Source organism: Phacochoerus africanus, chromosome 15 (genome assembly GCF_016906955.1).
Source record: "Phacochoerus africanus isolate WHEZ1 chromosome 15, ROS_Pafr_v1, whole genome shotgun sequence".
Taxonomy (NCBI): domain Eukaryota; kingdom Metazoa; phylum Chordata; class Mammalia; order Artiodactyla; family Suidae; genus Phacochoerus; species Phacochoerus africanus.
In genome coordinates this window covers 24,693,422-24,716,548 of record NC_062558.1, presented here as the reverse complement: position 1 = coordinate 24,716,548, position 23,127 = coordinate 24,693,422, and the positions used below count along the sequence as shown (strand labels likewise).

Sequence of the window (23,127 nt, the reverse complement as noted above, 5' to 3'; positions counted from 1 at the left end):
GAGTGGGAGAGGGCAGGGTCAAAATAGACCTGCAGTTTTAGTTTTCACTGATGCTGTCAGGATGCTTGCCCTCAGAACTGAAGTAATTCACACCCCTGTTCTTTTCCCTACAGTCTCACCAGCATCAATTGTTAGGGCTTTTTGTTTGATTTTGCAGTTTGAACCATGAACACACACAAGTCAACTTCAGAGAAACTAGGCAAGCACACGGGACTCTGAATTCATGCCAGTAAGGAGAGGAAGTAGCTCCCAAGCCTGCAAGAAGGGTTCAGGGAAGCAGCCAGCCAGCCCCAACCCTCAGTTCCCAGCCCCAGGTCCAGCTCACCTTCTGCAGAAGGTCGATTTCCTGCTGCTTGGCGTTGAGGACAGCCAGGGCTTGTTCATGCTCCAATTCCAGCTGCTGCCGCCGTTCTGCAGCCTCTCGCATGTGCTGTTGGGGGGACAGTGGGGTCAGCTCAGCACACAGCAGGGAGCCCCATCCTGGGTCCAAGCGGCTAGCTCCCCCCTCTGTCTCACTGCCTACTCCCTCAGCTTCTCACAAGGGCAGCTGGACAAAACCCTCAAACCCACAGGCCTTCTTCCCCCATTTTCATATTTTATATTTCACATGGCAGGAGCACATGAGCAAAGTGGAGGTTCCCACACAGAGATGAATACCTATTCTTCCTGTTGGAAAATTCTCTTCTCCCCATTTTTTCCTCCTCAGGCCTTTATGCAAATACCCACCAAGACTTGAGGATGCTTTCCTGCCTCGGGGTACTGTTCTAAGCTTTTTACTGCCATCTAAAAGTCATGTTATCCTCACAATAATGATAGGAGGGAGGTACTGGAACTAGCCCCATTCTACAGATGGGAAAATTGACACACCAAGTTTCCTTGCTTGTCACACATGGTAAGCAGCCACCTGGGATCCAAATCTGAGTCCTCAGTGGAGTCTCTGAGTCTCAGGGTTTGGCCCTGTCTACTCGCTCTAGTGGAGCCAGGTGCCCAGCCCCCATGCGTCCAAACATCCCCCTGCAAAGGTCCCACCAAGGGCAGGAGTCCCAGGGATGGACCCCTCCTCTAACTGGGGCATCTTCTCCCCACCTCTGATGGCTTATCACCACCCAAAGTTATCCTCTAGGAGGACCGACCAGTGAGCATCAAAGGACACCCGGGGCTCCAAGGCCCTAACAGTGACCACCTCTGAACCCTGAACGGGGAGGAAACATGAGAAATGACACCATGTAGGAAAAAAGCATGGATGGGACTGGCTTTTACTGGGGCAAAATTACACAGAATATTTCACAGCAAAAAAGATACACAGCGTTTGGTTTTGACTTCCTTTCTCCCTTTCCTCCCCGCCCCCTCCCTCCCTTCCTTCTTGCCTCTTTCTTTTTATATCAAGATCTATGCCATAGGTGACTTAGTGGTCAGCATGTTAGAATCTGGATCTCTTACATAAAAGTGCTGATTCCTTCAGAAAAGGGAATATTTGGCTCCATATCCCACCTGGAGGGGCTGGTGGAGCCAGAGTCAGAATCGTCCCCTCCCTGGGCACAAGGCTCCCCTTTGCTCCTGTCGCCATGGACCCGGCCCCTCCTTCCTCCTTCCTTTAGTTTTCATTGATGCTATCAGGTTGCTTGCCTAACATCCAAAGGCAGGACCAGAGTTACAAAGACAGGAGGCACCTTGATCAAATGGGGCAGGGACTCTAACATACTCTCCTCCTTGGCTTGAATTTGTTGGTGATTTATCATTATTATTGATTACTTTTAAATTTTATTGTCTACATTTTTGACCTATTTTTATTCCCCAGGCTGGGGAAGGGGCACAGGGAGGTAAGGCAGAAGGGCAGAGAGGCAAATTCTATTCTTTGAACCATTTTCCCCAAGTTTATCCTACCCTCTGCCACCAAAAGCTCCTTACTTCTGGGAAAGGTCTTGGCGCTCAACAGTTTTAACTGAGGATAGGGAAGCTTTCAGGTTTCTGGTCTGTCCCAAAGTTCTATGGTTTGTTTGCATTTAAAAAGCTGAGTCTTCCTGCCTTCTTGTGTGGCCTGTGTTACACACTCCGTCACCTCACATGCTGGCTTTGTCTCCAGTTTTGAGCTGAAAGACCTTACAGTCCCCTCTGCTGCCTCTTTGCCCTGGGAGGCTGCAAGTACCCAGCCCCTTGGCATAGAGCTGACAGTTCCACTGTTGCTATGGAAACCCTCCTTCTCATCTGGGATCCCAGCAGGAATAAAATCCCCTGAAAATCAGAAGTGGGCATGTCTGTCAATGACCATAAACTGCTTGAGTTGAGTTGGGACCGAAGGGATCTTTCAAGTCTATCTGAGGGCAGGACAGATGGAGAAATACACACACGCACACACACGCACGCACGCATGCACATCTTCTTGCATCTGCTCCAGTCTCCAGCCTTCCTGGTCTGACGGATCTCATCTTCCTGGGAAGGAGAGGGGTTATTTGCCTGTGGAGTCGCACCAACAACCAATCTTGACCATGGCTCTCCTGGTCCTGAGGGGCTCTGATTAATTTGGGTCTAGCAACTTTTTTTTTTTTTTTTAACAGCTGTGCCTGTGGCATATGGGAGTTCCCAGGCTGGGGTTTCAATTGAAGCTGCAGCTGCCAGGCTATAACACAGCCACAGCCATGCAGGATCTGAGGCACATCTGCAAACTATACCACAGCTCACAGAAACGCCGGATCCTTAACCCACTGATCGAGGGCAGGGATTGAACCGCATCCTCATGGATAGTATGTCAGGTTCTTAACCTACTGCGTCACAATGGGAACTCTGAATCTAGCCACTTCTAATGGCTCGATGACAGACTTGACTGCCCACTACCAACCCACTGTGATTCCCAAACTTGCAGCACAAGGGACAGGCCACTGAGGCACAAGAACCACCATAACCTCTGAAGATGTCAGGAATTCTCTGAGTTTCCAAGAAGCTTTGGAAATTCTCCCACCAACGCTGCTGACTCAGAGGGATAGTCCTTCTGAATTGGGTTTCTTCTTAAGGGCTGAGTTTGTTAATACTACTGGCTCTCCAACAACTTTCATGGGGTTGGCATAGAGCAGATGGGACCATTTGTGTGAAGCTTTTCATTCTAGAGAGGAATATTTCTGTTGCATTTCTTTCTTCATTTTCCTCTCTATATTTATTCAGTCAACCAACATTTACCTATCATGTGCTAAGAAATTGGCATATAGAACAATAGGATCTGACTTCATGAATGGACCTTATAATTGGGGGAGCAGGTAAGAAAGTGAAAACAAGCAAATAAGCAAGAAGATATCAGGCTGCAATAAGAAGTGTTAGGCTGGACCACTAAAATGGAGAGTCAATCATCTTTGACTAATAAGACTGGCTAGGAGTTTCCATTGTGGCTCAGCAGGTTAAGAACAGTGAGGATGCAGGTTCTGTCCCTGGCCTTGCTTAGTGGGTTAAGGATCCAGTATTGCCACAAGATGCAGCATAGGTCTCAGATGCAGCTTTGATACAGGATTGCTGTGACTGTGGTGTAGGCCTGCAGCTGCAGCTCCAATTCGACCCCTAGCTCGAGAACTACCATATGCTTCAGGTCCAGCCATAAAAAGAAAAGTAAAAAGAAAAAAAACACTGGCTATTTCACATAGCCTAATCCTATGATGAAATGTCAATCTAATGCTGGAATAAAGATTCACTCATTCATTCATTCATTCATTCAATAAATAATTACCAAGTACTTGTCACATGCTGGTCACCACTCTAGGTTCTGAAGGCAACAGCAATGAGAACCAAGACAAACAAAATCAGCTCTCTTGGAGATGACACTCTAGAGGAAGAGACAGACCATACCCATGGACATTAAATCATATAGAGTGTGTCAGGTGACCCTAAGTGGTATGGAGAAACATATTGCATGGAATGGGGGGATATGGAACTGCAGGTGTGGCAGAGGCTGGGAGTATTGATGAAGTGACCAAAGCCTCAATGAGAACTTGGACAGGAGCAGAGATTGGAGGCAAGTGATAGAGTGCCCTGGGGGCTACGGGGGGAAGGGTTTTCGAGGTGTGAGAACAGCATGGCGCTGGGACACCTTCCATTCCCACCTGGACAAGGCACTGAGTCAAGCTGCTAACAAGGCTGTGAGGATGTGGGGACTGGGCTGAGCTCCTGGGAAGCTTCCAGGGTGTTCCCTGCTCCAGACACCACTCACTGGTTCAGACATTGTCCCACAGGAAGGAAAGGGAACCTCTCCTCTCCATCACTTCAAGGAGGAATGTCTTTCCAGAGTGTGCCTGACGACTTCCATTTTGGTCTTGTTGGCCAACCCAGGCACCCCACAGCCTGACGGATCTCTGCACCCAGAGGGTGGACCATACCCCTTCTCTGCTCAGAGAGAAACTGTGGTCCTGCAGTGGCAATGGGACTGCAGGTCCTGTCCCCCTCCTTCCTCTCTGACGTCACTTCTACTGCTGTTCGGTTCACCCACGCTGTCTACACACCTGGGCTTTCTTACTCTTTCTGAAGACCAGGAAAACTTCTACCACAGGGCCTTTGCACATGCTGTTCTCTCTGCCAATCACGCTCTTACCCCTGCCCCATGTTGCCCCGATTTTGGAAGAGCTTGTTGTCTCAAAGTCCAGCCTTTGCCCAAATGCTTCTCAGTGAACACATATTTAACATTGTAACCACCCCCTACACCCAGCATCCTTATTCTCCATCCTGCTTTTTTTGCTCCAGAGCACTTATTACCGTCTAATATATTTTACATGTTACTAGCCCACTCTCTGCTTCTCTGCCCTAGAATGTAAACAGGCACCTTGTCTCATGGGGTGTAGTTCCTGCCCCTGAGCAGCAAATAAGCCAAATCCTTTGAGATGTCCTTTATGATATGATCTGCTCATGACTCCTTAGACCTCAGCTCTGACCACTCACTCCAGCCACATTTAGACTTCTATCTGGAACTTTCCAAACAACCCCAAAAGGTGTTTGCAGAGACAGTGATGGTGGAAACATGCTTCCGGCATTTCAGAAAAAGGGTGGGGTGCAGTGATCAAGAGCTAGACTGCCTGGGTTCAAGTCCCAGCTCAGCTGTCTCCCCACTCTGTGTCCTCAAGGCAGTGACTTAACCTCTCGGTGCTTTGTCTTCTTCTTCTGGATTAATTATTCATTGGCATTTGGATCAATTTGTAGATGGTTGATTAACAATTAATTACATAACTAATGTTGATTAGTTAATGATGAATGAACACCTGCTTGGTGGAGCAGATTTGAATATTACATGAGTTAGAATGGTACCTGGCATCTATTAAGTTTATTACCTTTAACTCTGAATAGAGGAAAACCCCTTCCCACTGACCGTGTGCTGTATTGTGTAATGCAGGATCCTGTAATGTAGCCTCCTGTAATGCAGCCTCCTGTAATGAAGTATCATGTAATGCAGCCTCATGTAATCAAGTATCATGTCATGCAGCCTCATGTAATAGTGTCAGGTGATGCATTATATGATGCCTCTGTGGTATAAAGCTCAAGGTGCATGTGGAGAGGTAGAATGTATTCAGTAACCAGGGACTCCGCCAGCAAGGCAATGAGCGACTAGGATGATGGTATTGGTAATATGATGGCAATAAAGGAAATGTGCTACTACTTATTCCAAGCCAGGCACTTTCTCATCCAATGCTGAGAGCTGGGTGCAGTGGTCACGTTTGCAATGGGCCACATACTCAGGGAAGCTGAGTGACTTGCTTAAGGACACATAGGGTACTGCAGCAGAACCTGGAAGCCATCCCAAGAATGGAAAACCTCAAAGCCAGTGTCTACTTAACCACTGACCCTTTGCTGGCCCGAGGCTACTTTTCCACGGCCTTCTTCACTATGAAATGCTATCAGGGGCAGACCAGCATTTTCAGGCTCCCAAGAAGCCGACCTGGTTTGGATGAACAATTACGCAGCTGTTTAATTATACTATTGTTCCAGCTCATTTTTGCGCTTCTGTTTATTTTGGAACTGGGCACTGCCAAATGCAGCCTGTGTAATCTTTATTTAGCTTTGGGAAGGAAGTTATTAGGGGAAGGAGGAAACCATTTTCCTTATAAGGATTCATTAGAAATGTGAACTGAGTACGGAAATCGCTCCAGGCATGCCACCATGGGCACTGGGGTCACTGGAGGAGAGAGGGTCTACAGACACCTCGTGGGCTCCTTGCTTAGAGGGGAAAGGGGGTCAGGGGCTTGTAGACAAGATGGATGGAAACAGCTGGGATGGAAACAGCTTTTATTTATTTATTTTTAATTTTATTTTTAGGGCCACACCCATGGCATATGGAAGTTCCTGGGCTGGGGTCAAATTGGACCTGCAGCTGCTGTCCTACACCACAGCCACAGCAGCACCAGATACAAGCTGCATCTGCCACCTACACTACAGCTCATGGCAATACCAGATCCTTAACTCACTGAACAAGGCCAGGGATCAAACATGCATCCTCATGGATACTAGTCAGGTTCATTACCGCTGAGCCACAATGGAAACTCAGGAAATAGCTTTTAAATAACAGATGGACCAAGTCAATATGAAGTAGTTGTCAGAAAAGCAAAACGGGTAAAATGGTATGTCCCTTATGGGATGTCATGTTTGAGATTAATTATAATAAGCATCACAACTGGGGGATAAGATTAGCTGGGAACACTTTCAGCTTCCATGTGCATCTCCCTCCATCCTACCTTTCCCTTCAAAGCCACGTTCCCCTCCAGCTGCTGCCCAGGTTCCCACTTCCATTCTCAACAAAACTGCCACTGGGGAGTTCCCACGTTGGCTCAGCAGAAACAAATCCGACTAGTATCCATGAGGACACAGGTTTGGTCCCTGGTCTCGCTCAGTGGGTTAAGTATCTGGCGTTGCCATGAGCTGTGGTGTAAGTGACAGACGCGGCTCAGATATGGCATTACTGTAGCCGAGGTGTAGGCCAGCAGCTGCAGCTCCAATTCGACCTCTAGCCTGGGAACTTCCATATGCCACGGGTGTGGCCCTAAAAAGACAAAACAACAACAAAAACCTGTTCACCGTGTTGTCCCCACTCACTCTCTCTGCGCCCTCACTCCGACTCACCCTTTATGCTTTTCCATCCTGGCATCCCTCCCACTGAGCAGACAGCCTGCTGCCATGATGACCAAGGAGCTCCCAAGCCAGCGGTGAATTCTCTGCCTGGGGACCTGATCTCTCAGCAGCACATGACATGAAGGGCCATCTCCTTATGGGATGCCCTTTGCTCCTGGCCAGGGGACCCCCTTTGTGGCCTGTGTCCCCACTTCTTTACCGCTCTTCCCCTCCATGACTATCTGGTCCCTGAACCCTGGAACAAGCCACTGGTCTATTTCTGTTCTTTCCTTATGGGGTCTTATCCCACAGCACAGTTTTCACTGTCTCTATAAACCCACGCTCCTGAACGAAATCTTTATCTCTGCGCTCGTAGCCAACTGCCTACTCCTCATCTCCACATAGACATACAGGAGGAAGCTCAAACTCAGCCCATCCAAAACAGAGTTCTTAGAGGTTTTTTTTTTTTCCTTTTTTTTAGATTTTTAGGGCCACACCCACGGCATATGGAAGTTCCCAGGCTAGGGGTGGAATCTGAGCTGCAGCAGCCAGCCCACACCACAGCCACAGAAACACCTGATCCGGGCCACATCTGTGACGTATGCTGCAGCTTGCAGCAATGCCAGATCCTTAACTGATTGAGAGAGGCCAGGGATTGAACCTAAATCTTCATGGATATTAGTTGGGTTTGTAACCCACTGAGTCAGAACGGGAACTCTCAGAGTTATTATTTTTTTAATTATTATTTTATCCTTAACTCTTTTTTTGGGGGGGGGGCACACCTTCAGCATGCAGAAGTTCCCAGGCCTGGGATCGAACCCAAGCCTCAGCAGTGACAACACCAAATCCTCAACCACTAAGCCACCAGGGAGCTCCCAAAACAGAGTTCTTGACTTTTTCTCTAGTCACTTCGTTCCCCAGGCTGCCCCATCTCAGCAATGACCTCACCAGCCACTCATTTCCTAGAGCAAAAGAGCGAGGAGTCATTCTTGACCCCCTTGCCCCCTCCCTCAACATGTAAATCTTTACAAAATCTTCTATTTGCACTGAAACCTTTCCAGATCGGCCTCTTTCTCTGTCTCCACGGCCACCATCAACAAGCTGGCTGCTATCACCTCTCTCAGGACTGTAACCAGACTTAGAGTTGGTCTTCCTGCCATCAGTCCTGGCTTCCAGCAGGTTCCCCCAGAGAGGCCAGGGTTCTCTCTCCAAAGCATGGCTATGACGGCTCATTTCCCGGTTTTCCAGCACGCAGATGGCACGGGCACATGGTGGGACTTTTTGGCCTCCATAACTGCATGAGTCCATTCTTAGAATAAATCTCCTCTTGCAACCTACATCTCTCTCTATGTGTGTCCAATTGGTTCTGTTTCTCTGGAGAACTCTGACTAATCCACTGCCTTCCAATGAAAGTGTTCAACAGCTGCCAACTGCGCTTAGGACCAAATCCAAACTCTTGGCCACAGCGGATGGGCTCCTCCATGATGGGGCCCACTTCTCTGCTTAATCCCTTACTTCCCCCCCTTCACCATGCCTCAGTCATGCTGATCAGCTCCATTCTCACCCCAAGATCATCCCCAACTCCATGTTTTAGCCTATACCATTCCACTGCATGAAATGCTGGTCCCTGCATCTTCGCATGGCTGGCCCCTGAAGTGCTGGTCCCTGCATCTTCGCATGGCTGGCCCCTCATAGCCTTTATCCCCCGCCAGAGATTACCTTGCTTATTTATATGTTTATTTATTCCATGTCTTTCCTCCTCCCCACTTATCTGTGGGATCCAAAGAATTCATCTCCATCTGCTGATATACCCCAGGGCCTAGAACAGTCTCTAGCACGTAGTGGGAGGGAATAAATGATAGAGCAATGAACCGACTTATCCAAAACATCTTCCTGCTGGCTCCAGCCCACACTCACTTCCTGCTTCTCCATCACTTAGAGAGTCTGTTATTATTCTGCACAGTACATGTACATCATCATTTTCTGTTCTGTTTTTCTTTATTTTTTTCTTTCATTGTGCATCACATTTAAAATTTTTTCTTTATAGGGCCATATCTGTGGCATATGGAAGTTTCCAGGGTAAGGGTTGAATTAGAACTGTAGCTGCTAGCCTACACCACAGCTTGCAGCAATGCTAGGTTCTTAATCCACTGAGCAATACCTGGGATCGAACCCACATTCTCATGGAGACTATGTTGGGTTCTTAACCAACTCAGCCACAACAGGAACACATCATCATCATTCTTTTTACGCACATTATTATTCTGCATATAATGTATGTGTTATTATCATATGCATATTCCTATTATCATTATTCTTCATATAGTTCTGGTTAATTTTGTGTTAATTTCACTTTCTCACTTGGACTCTGAACGCCTCTTCCTTGTGCATACTCCACAGGCGACAGAAGCCTAATTCACATTTGCAATGGAATTCAACCATAAAATCTGCCCAGTGGCTGTCAGGAAAACTAGACTTCTGCCTTTGGGGAAACTGGCGTACAGAGAATTCTCACCATCAGGGGTCTGCTACTTTAACCAAACCTATAGTTAAACTGTGAACCAGGCACATCAATTCATTCTCCTGGAGGAGAACCATGCTGGTAGGGGTGAGTGTCATCCCCTTATCATAGGTTCTCTAGGAGATGGGCTTTGAAGATGGATAAAGAGATAGATGGATGGTGAAAAAAAAGTTTAAAGCAAAACAGGAGAGAGATTGGTCTTGAAGGCTGATGTTTGTGGCATTAAGTGGATAGTGAGAGAAACGTTAACCCAAACAGTGGACAGGGTTTTGGAGCTGCGAGTTGAACATTAGTAAGATTTATGAACCAGCCAAAGCAGAGACAGACAAGCCTCAAAACCATACACACGTACTAAACAGATTCATCTGTCTGGGCACAAGGACACGCTATTGATTCATCTCGTACAGCATTGATTTTTTCCAAATAGAGCCAGAGATACGTCTATGTTGAAACACACCTAGAAAATCAGAGCCTTGCAAGGTTAACATTTTTGTGATTTCATCAATATTTCTTTCTACCGCTACCTTCTATTTCTCCTCCATTCCTCCCCCACTTCCCAACCAGGTGGTAGGTCCCTTCTGTGCTCACTGCCTCAGGGAGGATGGATAGGGGAAGAGCAGAAAAAAAGGATTCTCCTGGGATTGGGGAAATAAGAGAAAATCACACCAACAAACTACTGGTGGGAGCTACCTAGCCTAGAGCTTCCCTCCTCATCTGCAGAAAAACATTCATTCATCAGAGATAGACAGATAAATTGAGAAGAACTCATGTGTGTACAGATCCCAGTGGATTCTAGACAGAAAGGCATTGGCTCTGCTTCCTGGAAAGTTCCAGAGAGGCGAGACCCTAGAGAACTTATGGCCAGCAGGTGAGTCCAGAAAATAAAACTTTGAAACCACCTGGCAAAGACTCCTGCACCATACTGAGATAACCAAGAGTCCAAAGCAACTCATTCAACTAAATGATCAAATTCTCCAATCCTTTCGTTAATTATGCTGTCTCGCGTATTTGAAAATTGCTAACAGAGTAGATCTTAAAAGTTCTCATCACAGGAAAAAAATCCTGTAACTATGTATGGTGAAGGATGATAACTAGAGTTATGGTGGTCATCACTTTGCAGCATAGGCAAATATCAAACCATAATCTTGTATGTCTGAAACTGATCTAATGGCCTATGTCAATTATACCTCACCAAACAATTCTTTGGTCTTATATCTTACAATGATGTCATGTAACTTGAAGCCTTGTCTCCAAAATGATGAAAACAACTGATAGAGTGTGGCTCATGGATTTTTAAAGCCTACATGTAAATAATAGGAAAGGAGTTCCCATTGTGGCTCAATGGATTAAAGACCAGATATTACACAATGGAATACTACTCAGCCATAAAAAAAGAATGACATAATGCCATTTGCAGCAACATGGATGGAGCTAGATAATCTCATACTGAGTGAAATGAGCCAGAAAGACAAAGACAAATACCATATGATATCACTCATAACTGGAATCTAATATCCAGCACAAATGAACATCTCCTTAGAAAAGAAAATCATGGACTTGGAGAAGAGACTTGTGGCTGCCTGATGGGAGGGGTAGGGGGAGGGAGTGGGAGGGATCGGGAGCTTGGGCTTATCAGACACAACTTAGAATAGATTTACAAGGAGATCCTGCTGAATAGCATTGAGAACTTTGTCTAGATACTCATGTTGCAACAGAACAAAGGGTGGGGAAAAAAATGTAATTGTAATGTATACATGTAAGGATAACCTGACCCCCTTGCTGTACAGTGGGAAAAAAAAATTAAAAAAAAAAAACTAACAAAAGCTGTATGATAGATTTTAAATACCTGAAAAAAAAAAAAAAAAGACCAGATATTGTCTCTGTGAGAATGCAGGTTCAATTCCTGGCCTCGCTCAGTGGATTAAGGATCTGGTGTTACTGGGATTTCCTGTTGTGGCACAGCAGAGAAAAATATGACTGGTATCCATGAGGATGCAAGTTCGATCCCTGGCCTTGTTTAGTCAGTTGGCGATCTAGCATTGCTGTGAGCTGTGGTATAGGTCGCAGATGCTGCTTGGGTCTGGTGTTGCTGTGGCAGTGGTGTAGGCTGCAGCTGCAGCTCTGATTTGACCCCTAGCCTGGGAACTTCTATGTGCTGCAGGTGCAGCTGTTAAAAAAAAAAAAAAAGAACTGGACAGAAGGGTGGGAATCTCAGCATACGCATGCCTGGGTGGGGGTAAGATGGAATCCCCAAGCACTTTGGTATTATGCAGCCCCCCCAACCCCAAATTGGGTGTAATCTTGGCATTCCAGTCATCTGTCCTATTGCTCTCAGATCTATTTCTCCCCTTTCCCTATGGTTCACAGAGAACTACATTTCCCAGACTGCCTTGGCCCTGATTCTTGTAGATTGGCCAATCGGAGACACCAGAGGGCAGGAAAGGGAGAAGCCAGGTATTTCTCCCTCTCTCAGCTTCCTGTGTTGTCTGCCGTGGCTTTTTCTCCTCTGGGGCTCCAGTTCCTAATGGGCAGCCCTCCCCATAGCCTCAGCTCTTTGGAACGCCATGGCCCCACTGTCTCCGCAGACTTAGAGGTGAATTTTCCAAGTATATATTTGACTTCTCAGCTCTTCTACTGCCTGTGTGACCTATCCCCTGCATTAAAGTCCCTCCACCTGAAGACACCTAGATTGATGTCTGCCTTTTGATGAAATCTGGCTGAGAGACTGAAGGAAAAGGACAAAGCCAACTACAGACTGACATTATCTTTCAAGCACTCTTTCAAAATGAGCATCTAAGGAGTATTAAGTAACTTCGGGGAAAATGTTCTATTTCTTTTATTTGAGCCTCCACAACTAGATTCAAATCTGCTTAATAGATTTACTGTGACAACTGGAAGGGGAAAAAAATGAAAGCCCATTGAAATCTGAACTTTGCTGACCCTCTGCAAAGTGGAAATGAATCCATCCAGGAACATGTGCATCCTGAGAATGGCTTGATTTACTTTAGTTGGCTTGTTTTAATATCCCTTAGTTAGTTTGCTTAAAACATTTCTACCAAAAAAATGGTTTTGATGCTTCTGCCCAACCAGGAAAGGTTGTTCCTTTCAGTCTCAGTGTAGTTGATCTAGAACTCAGAGCTGTTTTAATGAGTCTGAATTGCCCCCTCCTCTGGATGGAGGGACACAGACACACAATCTCAGGGAGATCTGAAGCCTGTGGTTTATGCGCAGGGGTTGGGGGAGTTCAAGGATGATGCTCCCCGGGCCCAGGCCCCAGCCTTCTGCCTAGGAAAACTTCTTGACAGAACAGAAAAGGCTAAAGGTCTAGTGGGCTAAGAATCACTAGAAATGGGACAGGACACAAGCACCATTTCATTTTATTTGTAACACACACCCACCAGCTGAATACTTGAGACTTTAGGAGTGATGGAAATGGAAGCCAAGGCATTCTTTTATCCCATATTCACCTTCCCTCCCAAGCTGCTGTAAAGATGTCCAAGGAATGGCTAGATAGATGGATGGATGCATGATTGACAGCCATGGCCTTCCCCATTTCACATCACTGTCCAGCCTTGACAATCAGCCTCTTGGCAGGCCACTGAGTGCCCCAGGGTTGGGCCAGCTTTCATGTCCCAGGAACACTTCAAGGTCATTTCTGCCTTTCTGCCTTTGATTAGGATGTCCCCTCTACCGTTCATGATCTGATTTCCTCCTAAATGTTCACAACCCTCCCTATGCCCTAGGCCCTGAATTATCCCAAGGACATTACCCTTTTCCTACTCTCAGCCTTGTGTTTTACAGAAAGTAACCCCAACTTTTGGCTTTAGGGTTTGCCTATGATCTACACTCTTCTGGCTACATGAGCCCAAAGCTTGCCCAGTGAGACAAATTCTAAAACATTTGTAGGAAATACTGTGAAAGAAAGAGGCATTCTCTTCTGTGTGGGCTAAACTGGTAGGATGCAAGCCAGGAGATGTTAGGTACCATCTTTGACATGACTGGATAAGTGCTGCCTGCTTACTGGACTGACACAGAAAAAAAAGATGAGATAAAAGGTGAAGAGAAACTATTCTTCATGACATCATCTGAGCATCTTGATTCAACCTTGCCTGAAGCTTAATCATTCTCTCATCTTCCCATTTTATAAACCAATTATTTCTCTCTCTTAAAACCATTTGACATAGGTTTGTGTGAAATTTATCCCAAATGGTCCTCACTAAAATATTTTTCAACAGCATTTATGACTGTGACAAAACTTAATTGTAGAATGTCTCATATTATGCACTGAACCTTCACGGATCTTTAGTCTTGCTTCTCAAAATAAAGAGACAGCTGGTGGATCATGACAGCTTTGGAGTTCTTTCAATTCCCTTTTTACCAGAGAGCCAAAGGAGCTTTCCAGAAGTAAAATAAAAACTCAGCAGAGAAGAGTATCAACGGGGATGCAGGAGATGAAGGTGGGGTGGGGTAGGGTGAGGTGGGGCAGGACCAGGGTGCCTGGTGCCATCTCTTACTCAGGGCCAGGAAACAAAATCCTAAGATCAAAGTCACTGGCAGAAAATTTTGTTTTTCAAGGAAATTAATCCCCAGGGTATTGGTGGTATATGAAGGTTAAGACCCAAGAGTTCAACAACAGAACCAACCAAGGAGGTTTCAGGGAACCTCTGGTTGGCCGGGCCAGAGGACAGAAATGGAGGTTTTAAGCCCACACTGGAACTTAGCCATCTGGGCAAGGGTTCAAGTGGAGGAAGAGAGTAGTAGGCAGTCATAAGCCTTCACAGGAGCTCCTGATTCTGTGCCTAGGGCCACCTCGATTAAACTCTCCTTGGTGTTTATTATAGATTAGGATGTCTCCTAATCCTAACAGATGGTACAACAGGTGAACATCTATGTCCTGGTTGCAATGACCAGGTTGCTGGCTCTCCTCAGAGAGCCCTGTCCCAGGAATTCAGCCCCAGGCACCAGAATCTTCATCCCCATCTAAGCCTATAACCTTTACTAAATTCTACAAGTGCTGTTTTGCTAAGCATTTAACACATATAACCCATCAGATCTTCACAACAACCCTTGAAACAGGATTTTTTTTTTTTGCTTTTTAGGGCCGCACCTAAGGCATATATAAGTTCCCAGGCTAGGGGTTGAATCGGAGCTGTAGCCACCAGCCTACGCCACAGCCACAGCAATGCCATACGTGAGCTGCATTTGCAACCTACACCACAGCTCATGGCAGCGCCGGATCCTTAACCCACAGAGCAAGGTCAGGGATAAAACCTGCATCCTCATAGATGCTAGTCAGGTTCATTTCCACTGAGCCACGATGGGAAATCCTGAAGCCATATTTGAACACAGATTTGTGCTCACATTCTCTCCACTCAATCACCTGTCTGCTCTTCAGGAGACTTTCTCCAGGACCCCACCCATATTTGTGGGATGGGCTGACATCCAGCAGACCTTGCAAGAAAGCACAAGAACCTCTCCTGTGGTGCCCTGGAGTTACTCCCAGTCCCTTGAAGTTCTCAGGTCACACTGCCCATGACCACATGACCAGTGCAAAGAGCAATCCGCCGTTCTCCAGGGAGGGAAGTTACATTGTCACCTGTCTAACTTCCGCAAAATGTCGTGATGCCAGCTGTCCCCGGGAGAAGAAGGGGGCCTTGGACTTTGCAGAGAGCCTGCAAACCCCCTACTTTCACCCCCAAACAAACTCCTACCACATCCCTAATATTTGGCTTCCGTTTGCTTTTACAAATATCTTCCCAATTCCAAGGGCACACGACACATTCTATGGGGACATTCCACATCTGAAAAGTCTGAAAGATCATGCACCACCACAAGAAAGTGCCTGTCTGAAATTCTCTGCCTGTGGCAGGATTTATTTTTAAAGCGGTGGTATTTAGAGCCGGATGCCGGCATTAACGAGAGCGCTTAAGTAACCTGCAAATGTCAAGGCACCGCTTCCCCAGGAAAGCTTGGATGTGACAGGGAGTGAGCAAGCGTGGAGCAAATTAAATCATCTCCTCAACGTTAGATCAAAGGTGGGGGAGTGTCTTCTGTTCTGCATCCTTCCCTGCCTGGACAAAGGAATTAAGGAAAAAGTCATTTCCCTTAACAGGAGTGAACAGCAATGCTTTTAACGTCATGTTCATGGAATCTTGTACACATGGTACAAATAATGAAGCATTTCTGTGCCCACAGTTTCCTTTTAGGAGACACCTGGTGAAAAGAATACGGCACTTACTGGGGTAAGTGGGGTCCTGGAGAAAGTCTCCTGAGGCATTTAAAGCTGTTTGTTTGTGGACGTCCTGTCTGTGGACGTCAGATTTGTTCATAACGAGAATTAGCGTGAAAAAAGAGCCATGCAAATTCTGCAAGCTGAAATATATTTTAGCCAAAGTTTTTTAGTTTCTCAAACTGGAAAAAAATGAGGAAGTCAAGAGCCTCTTTAAAAAGATCTTGGTGCTTTCCTGATTCCTGATTTGTCCTGAAGCCGCTGGACAAGACTCTCTTTTGCTCATTTGACTCTGACGGATTCTGAAAACATGGGGACAGTGGAACTCAGAGCTATTAAGAGCAGCTTTCCGAAGCACAATTTTCTTCCTTCCTTCCTTCCTTCCTTCCTTCCTTCCTTCCTTCCTTCCTTCCTTCCTTCCTTCCTTTCTTTCTTTCTTTCTTTCTTTCTTTCTTTCTTTCTTTCTTTCTTTCTTTCTTTCTTTCTTTCTTCCTTCCTTCCTTCCTTCCTTCCTTCCTTCCTTCCTTCCTTCCTTCCTTCCTTCCTTTCTTTTCTTTTTTTTAGTCTTTTTGTCTTTCTCTAGGGCCACACCCGCTGTATATGGAGGTTCCCAGGCTAGGGGGTCGAATCAGAGCTGTAGCCGTCGGCCTACGCCAGAGTCACAGCAACTCGGGATCCAAGCCACATCTGCGACCTACACCACAGCTCACGGCAACAATGGATCTTTAACCCACTGAGTGAGGCCAGGGATCGAACCTGCAACCTCATGGTTCCTAATCGGATTAGTTAACTACTGAGCCATGACAGGAACTCCCTGAAGCACAATTTTCATCACTCCCTGTGACCCCCAAATGCCCAGCCAGGTGCAGGGAATATGGTCAGACAGACAGGTGTTCGAATGTCATCTCTACCACTTAAAAGCTGTGTGCTCTGGGGTGAGGTATGTACCTCTCTGAGCCTCAGCTTCCTCATTTAGGGACTGAAGGAAAAGAACCCCACCTTCCCAAGGTCGTTGCAAGGGACCAAATGGAATATGAGATTCAAAGAGATCTGCAGAGTAATTAACTTTAATGCAACTATGGGTAAGTGTTGATTTCAGTTTGCCATTTTATTATTTGTTTCCTGGTTGTTCCCTTTCCTTTTTATCATTCTATTTTGCCTTCCTGGCTTCTTGATTTGAATTTTTTTTAGTTTTCCCTTTTATGCATCTATTGGGTGTTTGACTACATATTTTATATAAAGTCCTGGGATCTCAAAATACACGTTTAAATTAAACTAACCCATTGAGAATTAAAATCTGCCACTCCAAATGGAATGTAGAAACACTACCCACCATTTCAGTACCTTCATCATCTCTCTAGGTTATGGTCATCCTATGGGTTATTACATGTACATAGATTGAAAACCCTTGGTGTTATAATTTTTCTTTGAACTGTCATACAGACTTTTAAGAATCTAAGAGGAGAAAAATAACCTATTATATCTATCTAGCCACTTACTATTTCTGTTTCTCTCACCCACCCAGGATTTACTGAGTGCCAACCATGTGACAAGTGCTGGCAACATGTTATAGGCAAAAACAGAAGTGGTCCTGGCTTGTGGGGAGTTCATGTTCTAGTGGGAATCATAAACGTTAATCAGATAAGGATATAAAAATGCAAACTTGTGACAAATGCCATGAAAGAGGTAGTTTTCAATGCTGACAACTTCCATCACTTACAGTTGAGCCCCGGGGGATATCAGTTTCCCTGGGGTGGTGACAGGTGAGTGGATTTTTGAGGATGCATAGGAGTTGGTTAGAAGAGGGACGGGCAAAGCATTCTACACAGAGGGGGCGGTATGTGCAAAGGCCCTGCAGCAGAAGGGATCACTGTGAGATGAAGAATGTTGGAAAGGGGAAGCCAAGGGGACTGACAGGGACCAGATTCCCAGGGAGGAATATCATCCTCATTCTCAGAGCAGGGGGTGGGGGAGGGACAGCCACACAAGGATCTGGATCAGAGTACAGAGCACAACTGGTTTGTGTCTGCAAAAACTGTGGTGTGGAGAAAAGATCAGAGGAGAGTCAGAGCAGAAGTAGGAAGAGGCAGGAAGTTAGGAAACTATTCACATAACCTGAGCAAGAGAGTGGCTGTGTGGTCTCAGGCAGCGGGGACAGAAATGAGGACAGGTAGACTGGTTTGTGAGGTGTCTAGATGGCTTGAAATTGATAGGACTTTCCATGAATGGCACAGCCAGGACGGGGGTATCTGCATGCCTCCAGATGGAGCAGTGGGGTAGAGGGTAAAACCAAGGAACAGACTCCAGTTGGGCTTCTTATTTCAAAGCCTGTGGGTTTGTGCTGAAGTAGAGTGTACCTCATGCTTTCATTTATCCCCAAATAATGACTGGCCACTTCCTCTGTGCTAGATGCTTGATGCTTGGAACAGAATAACAAGGAAGGCAAAGATCGTCTCTGTTCTTCTGAAGTTTACATTCTGAGGGGGGAGGGGTATGCAGAAAATAAAGAAGGAATCAGGCAAATAAATAAGGATTTCAGAGACTGATAAGAGGATGAGGAAATGAAGTCATGGGCAAGAGGAGAGAGGTGGCAGTGGAAACTCTACTCAAGCCAGTCAGGGAGGTAGCATTTTTTTCCCCCTTTTTCAACTGCACTGGTGGCATATGGAAGTTCCCAGGCCAGGAGTCGAAATCAAGCTGCATCTGCTGGCAATACCATAGCAGGAATTCCAGGGAGGTGACATTTTAGCCAAGACCTGAATGATGACAAGGGGCCAGTTAAGCCACGTTCCAGGGAAAGCTCAAGGAGGCTGGAGCTAGCCTGGTGTGTGTCCACTGGCTGCACCCTGGGCAGGGGTGGGAGGTGAGAGGCGAGGGAAAAGAGATCGGAACAAATGGGATGATCACCCTGCTGTGGGTCCAGTCGCATCCCCCAGACGTATGTGTTCAAGCCTCACTTGACCATACTTTCTGGTTACTAGATATGGTTGTAATTCATTGTTTAATTATTGTGTTATTGATCCACTTCTGGTGACTATCATGGTTGTTTCTGCCAGCATAGGTTCACTCTACAATAAATATCTGGGTGCATGTAGTGCGGGCTTTATGGCTTACGTGGACTCCCAGAAGGGAGGCTGTGCGGAAGGATATTCACAAGCTAAATGTGAACAGACAGTCTGGGGGCCCAGAAAGGCCACAGCAATTCACCCTCAGCCAGCTTTGAATAAGTGCACCTGCTCCCCACTCCTCGCTGGCCCCAGGCACTGTCACTCCTAAAAGTTCGGATGGAGGGAGCTGGAGCATCTCAAGGTCATTTCACTTCGCATTTTCCCCATGATGAATGAAGTTCAACACCCTCTATGCTCAGCAGATCAGTATTTTGATGGGCTGGTTGGAGCCCCAGCAGAAAACAAAGAGTCGCCTGCTACACAAAGAAAATCTCCCCCATCTCCATGGTGGGGGGCGAGGGGGCTTGAATCTCAGATTGAGACCTGGTCCTGTCTTTTGCTGGATGCAAATAAGACACGTGTGTGTCCCACAGCACCAGCCAGGGAAGTGATGATGTCCCTTACCCACACCTCTCCCCATAGAGAAAGGAAGGGAGAACGAAGCTTTGAAAGGAACACATTTCCTGTTTCTGGCCAGTCTCTGAGCATCTAGATAACATCTGAACTATCAGCTGTTGAGATCAAGGATTTTGATGGAGATGGAGCCTTAAACCTTACACTCATGATTGGAGAACCCTGCGGGGTTCTATCAGAGTTTGAGTGTCAGAACGTAGCAAATGAATTCCAAAACCTTAATTAAATCCGACAATGACCTCAAGCAGGTTATATTCGTAGATATGATGAAGCTCCATGCACAGATACAAGGTGATGGGGGCAGGGGGTAGAGACAAGGGAAGATTAACTGTCACCAAGAGAGTTTCTTATTAATCCCAGGTAATCAGTGGATCATTAACACAAAATAAGCTTCAGATTAGCTGCATAGAAATTGGACGAATCTGTTGATTATGGGAACAAAATCTGGTCCTGAATACTTTTTCCTTTGAATCCAAAACTACAGTAAATTTAATCAAAACTATTTTTTACATACCTGGGTCAACTATCTAAAATGTCTGCACTGCGTTTGGGTCAGAGAACCAAAAGGGTGGCTGCACAGGTTTCCTGGTAAACCTGTGGCCAGCTTTTCCCAGCCCCAGTCGACGGTGTGCTTGGGGAATCCTTAGAATCGGGAATCAGGATGGTCCTAGGTCATGATTTTTAAAAATTCAATAAAAATTGATGTTACAGTGCCTCACTCCATGGTCTTCCTGGAGATGTTTGAATATATTTAAATGGTTTGGGGCTTCCCAGTGGGTCAGTAGGGATGGGAGGGAATAACACACTGGCAAGGGTCTCTCTTTCTGTCTCTGTCTCTCTCTCTCCTTCCAGGAACTTTTTTTCCCAAAAAAAAAAAAAGTGAAACTCCTTTTTTCATTTGCCTACTAGCCAACCGTATGTAAGTCAGAAAGAGAAAGACAAATACCATATGATATCACTTATATGTGGAATCTAAAAGATGGCACAGATGAACCTATCTACAAAATAGAAACAGACTCACAGACACAGAGAACAGACTTGTGGTTGCCAAGGGGGAGGGAGTGGGATGGACTGGGAGTTTGGGGTTAGTAGATGGAAACTATTATATTTAGAATGGATAAGCAATGAGGTCCTACCGTACAGCATGGGGCACTCTATCCAGTCTCTTACGACAAAACATAATGGAAGATAGTATGAGGAAAAGAATGTATAAATATGTGTATGACTGGGTCACTAGGCTGTACAATAGAAATTCACACAACACTGTAGATCAACTATCCTCTAATAAAAAAGAAAGTGATACAGCTTCTGTGTGGATGTGAATTTGGGGGACACTGTTTACCCTCCATGGCTGTCTAGCAGCTTTCCCACAGCTGTGGTTCCCACTGGGCTCTAGGAACTGCCTTCAGGCTCAGGGATGGGCAACTGCTGGCTCTGCTGCCTTATCAGCCCCATGGGTTCCCCCAGCCCCCACCACTCTAAATGGTCTCTGTACTGAGCTCTCGAAAGTTAAACACTTAAGAGTGTGCCATCGTTCCCTGCCAGGACGCTAAAGCTGTCCTAAAACAGAGACAGAGGTCTTGTTCCATCTGACAAATAGAGCCATCTCATGGGTCTTGAGCAAGAAGACACAGGAAAGAGAGGCAGGGTGTGTTTTGTCCTACACAGCAACTGAAGCTTCACAAGTTCCTTTTCCGTTTCACTCAAATTGGTAAGATGCTAAGGACCTAGAATGAGTACCCTGAATATCCCACAACAGGAAATGTACATGAAAAACACTAGGCTCTTTTGCAGAATACTTGATTCTGAGAATCTGGAGAAAAGAACTGTTTGGTTTACTCCATTTTATCACAAGTTTAGATGCTTGCGCCAAGGCCTGAACTGGGAGCTGTTGGGCTTGGGGGTGGGGAGCTCGGTGGGAGGATAGCCTTGCCTGACAGCCATCCAGCCTGGGCCGAGTGGAGGCTGGAAATCACGAAGTCTCCAGCGGTGTTTCCTCTTGGAGAACCTCATTCTATGCCAGAAAGACGCTGCACTTGATTTGTGGCTGCATTTTTATAGAAGCACTTGCAAGCCTCAGAGAAGCAATTCTTCTGGACAAGCTCCCTTGACCACAGGGCTTCACCTGCTTCATTATTCTCCATGATGGCAGAAGGTGTCCACCATGAGAGCCCATATCAGTAGTCATGCTTGAGTGTGTTCACTCATTTACTCATGGAATCCTGTCATTGATGCATGCATTTACTCATTCACTCATTAATGCATGCACTTACTCATTTACTCAATCAATCCATATTTACTGAGTGCCCGCTAGATGCCAGATTTTTTCCTGTGCACTGAAACAAAGTCTCTCAAGGAGGTTATATTTGGGTAGGAGAAAACAAAAAAAATACATATACAAGTAAATAATTAAAACAAGCAAGATAAGTTTTCTCAGAAGAAAATAGGAGGATGTGATAGCAACTGGCAGGATGGAGTCTCCTGCAGATAAGATGGTCAGGAAAAGCATCACCAAGTAAGCGACACCAAACCAAGACCTAATTAATTGACCACGAGTCAGAAAAACAAAAGTGATGAGGGAAAGAGCCTTCCAGGTGGAAGAAGCAGTAAGTACAGAGGCCCTGGGGCGGATACAAGTGTAGTATGTTCCGAAAGACAGAGAAGGTCCCAGCTATAAGCAGTCATGGTAGGAATCAGGGCTGAAGGATCAGGTGGGGGCCAGAGAGCGCAGGGTCCTGTAGGAAAGAGTTTAGATTTTCATCTGGGTGCAATAAGAAGCAACTGGTGGGAGTAAGCAGCGGGGACATGATTCAATTTTTGTTTTACTAGGACAGCTGTGGTGTGGCTCTAGGGAATAGTCAGTCTTCAGAAGAGGATACGCGTCTGAATGTTTTGCAAAACTGAGGCTTCACCTGTTGGCTATTGTAAGCAGGGAGCTTAGAATATTAGATATTATAAGCAGGGCAGATTTGAGAATATCTTGCCTCCATCTCTCAACCACTCAGCCCACAAAAAAATTTATTATATGGTTTCTCTATGCCAGGCTGGGCACTGAGGATATATTGATAAGCAGAAAGAATATAGAATCTGTCCACATTGTTCTTAGAGCCTCCTGGACCAGGACAAAAGCAAACCAGACAGAAGGCTCAGCAAGTGCAAAGGCCCTGGGATGGTGGAGCATGCCTATAGGAAGAACTGAAAGAAGTGTGTCTGCGAGAGAGGAAGAGGCTTGGCTTTCCAGACCATTGTCATCTGGCTCCTCTGTGTCTCTCTGGCTTCATCTTATAATTTTCTATCCCCCTCCTCATTCTATTTCTGCAACTCTGACCTCCATTCTGCTCCTCAAACGTGTCAGGCTTCTGTCTTAGGCCTTTTGTACCTGCTGTTTCCTCTGCTGGAACATCCTTTCCCCAGATTTCTCACAACCTCTTTTCACCCAGGTAGCCACCCACATGTCACAGGATCAATTATGCCCTCCCCAAAACTGAATATAAAGTAGCACTTTGGGGAGTTTCCTGGTGGCTCAGTGGGTTAAGGACCCAGCATTGTCAGTGCTGAGGCTCAGGTCACTGCTGTGGCACAAGTTTAATCCCTGGCCCAGGAACTTCCACATGCCACAGGTGCAGCCAAAAAATAAAATGAAAGAAAAATAAAGTAGCACTTTTATCTTTATCATGCTTTATCCCCTTGTGTTTATCATCATCTGACATAAACCTGAATCTCCTTAT

General features: G+C 46.0%; 1 protein-coding gene across 5 annotated transcripts in view; it reads right to left on the bottom strand.

The window, feature by feature from the left end:
• RIMBP2 (RIMS binding protein 2) overlaps window positions 1-23,127 on the bottom strand; it is a 287,571-nt gene that overhangs the window by 71,261 nt on the left and 193,183 nt on the right. For all 5 annotated transcript variants that reach the window (XM_047761597.1, XM_047761601.1, XM_047761596.1 and 2 more), the window contains exon 5: window positions 326-430. In XM_047761597.1, coding sequence (XP_047617553.1) covers window positions 326-427 — 102 coding nt within the window. In that variant the 5' untranslated portion in view covers window positions 428-430. The remainder of the gene's footprint in view (window positions 1-325; window positions 431-23,127) is intronic.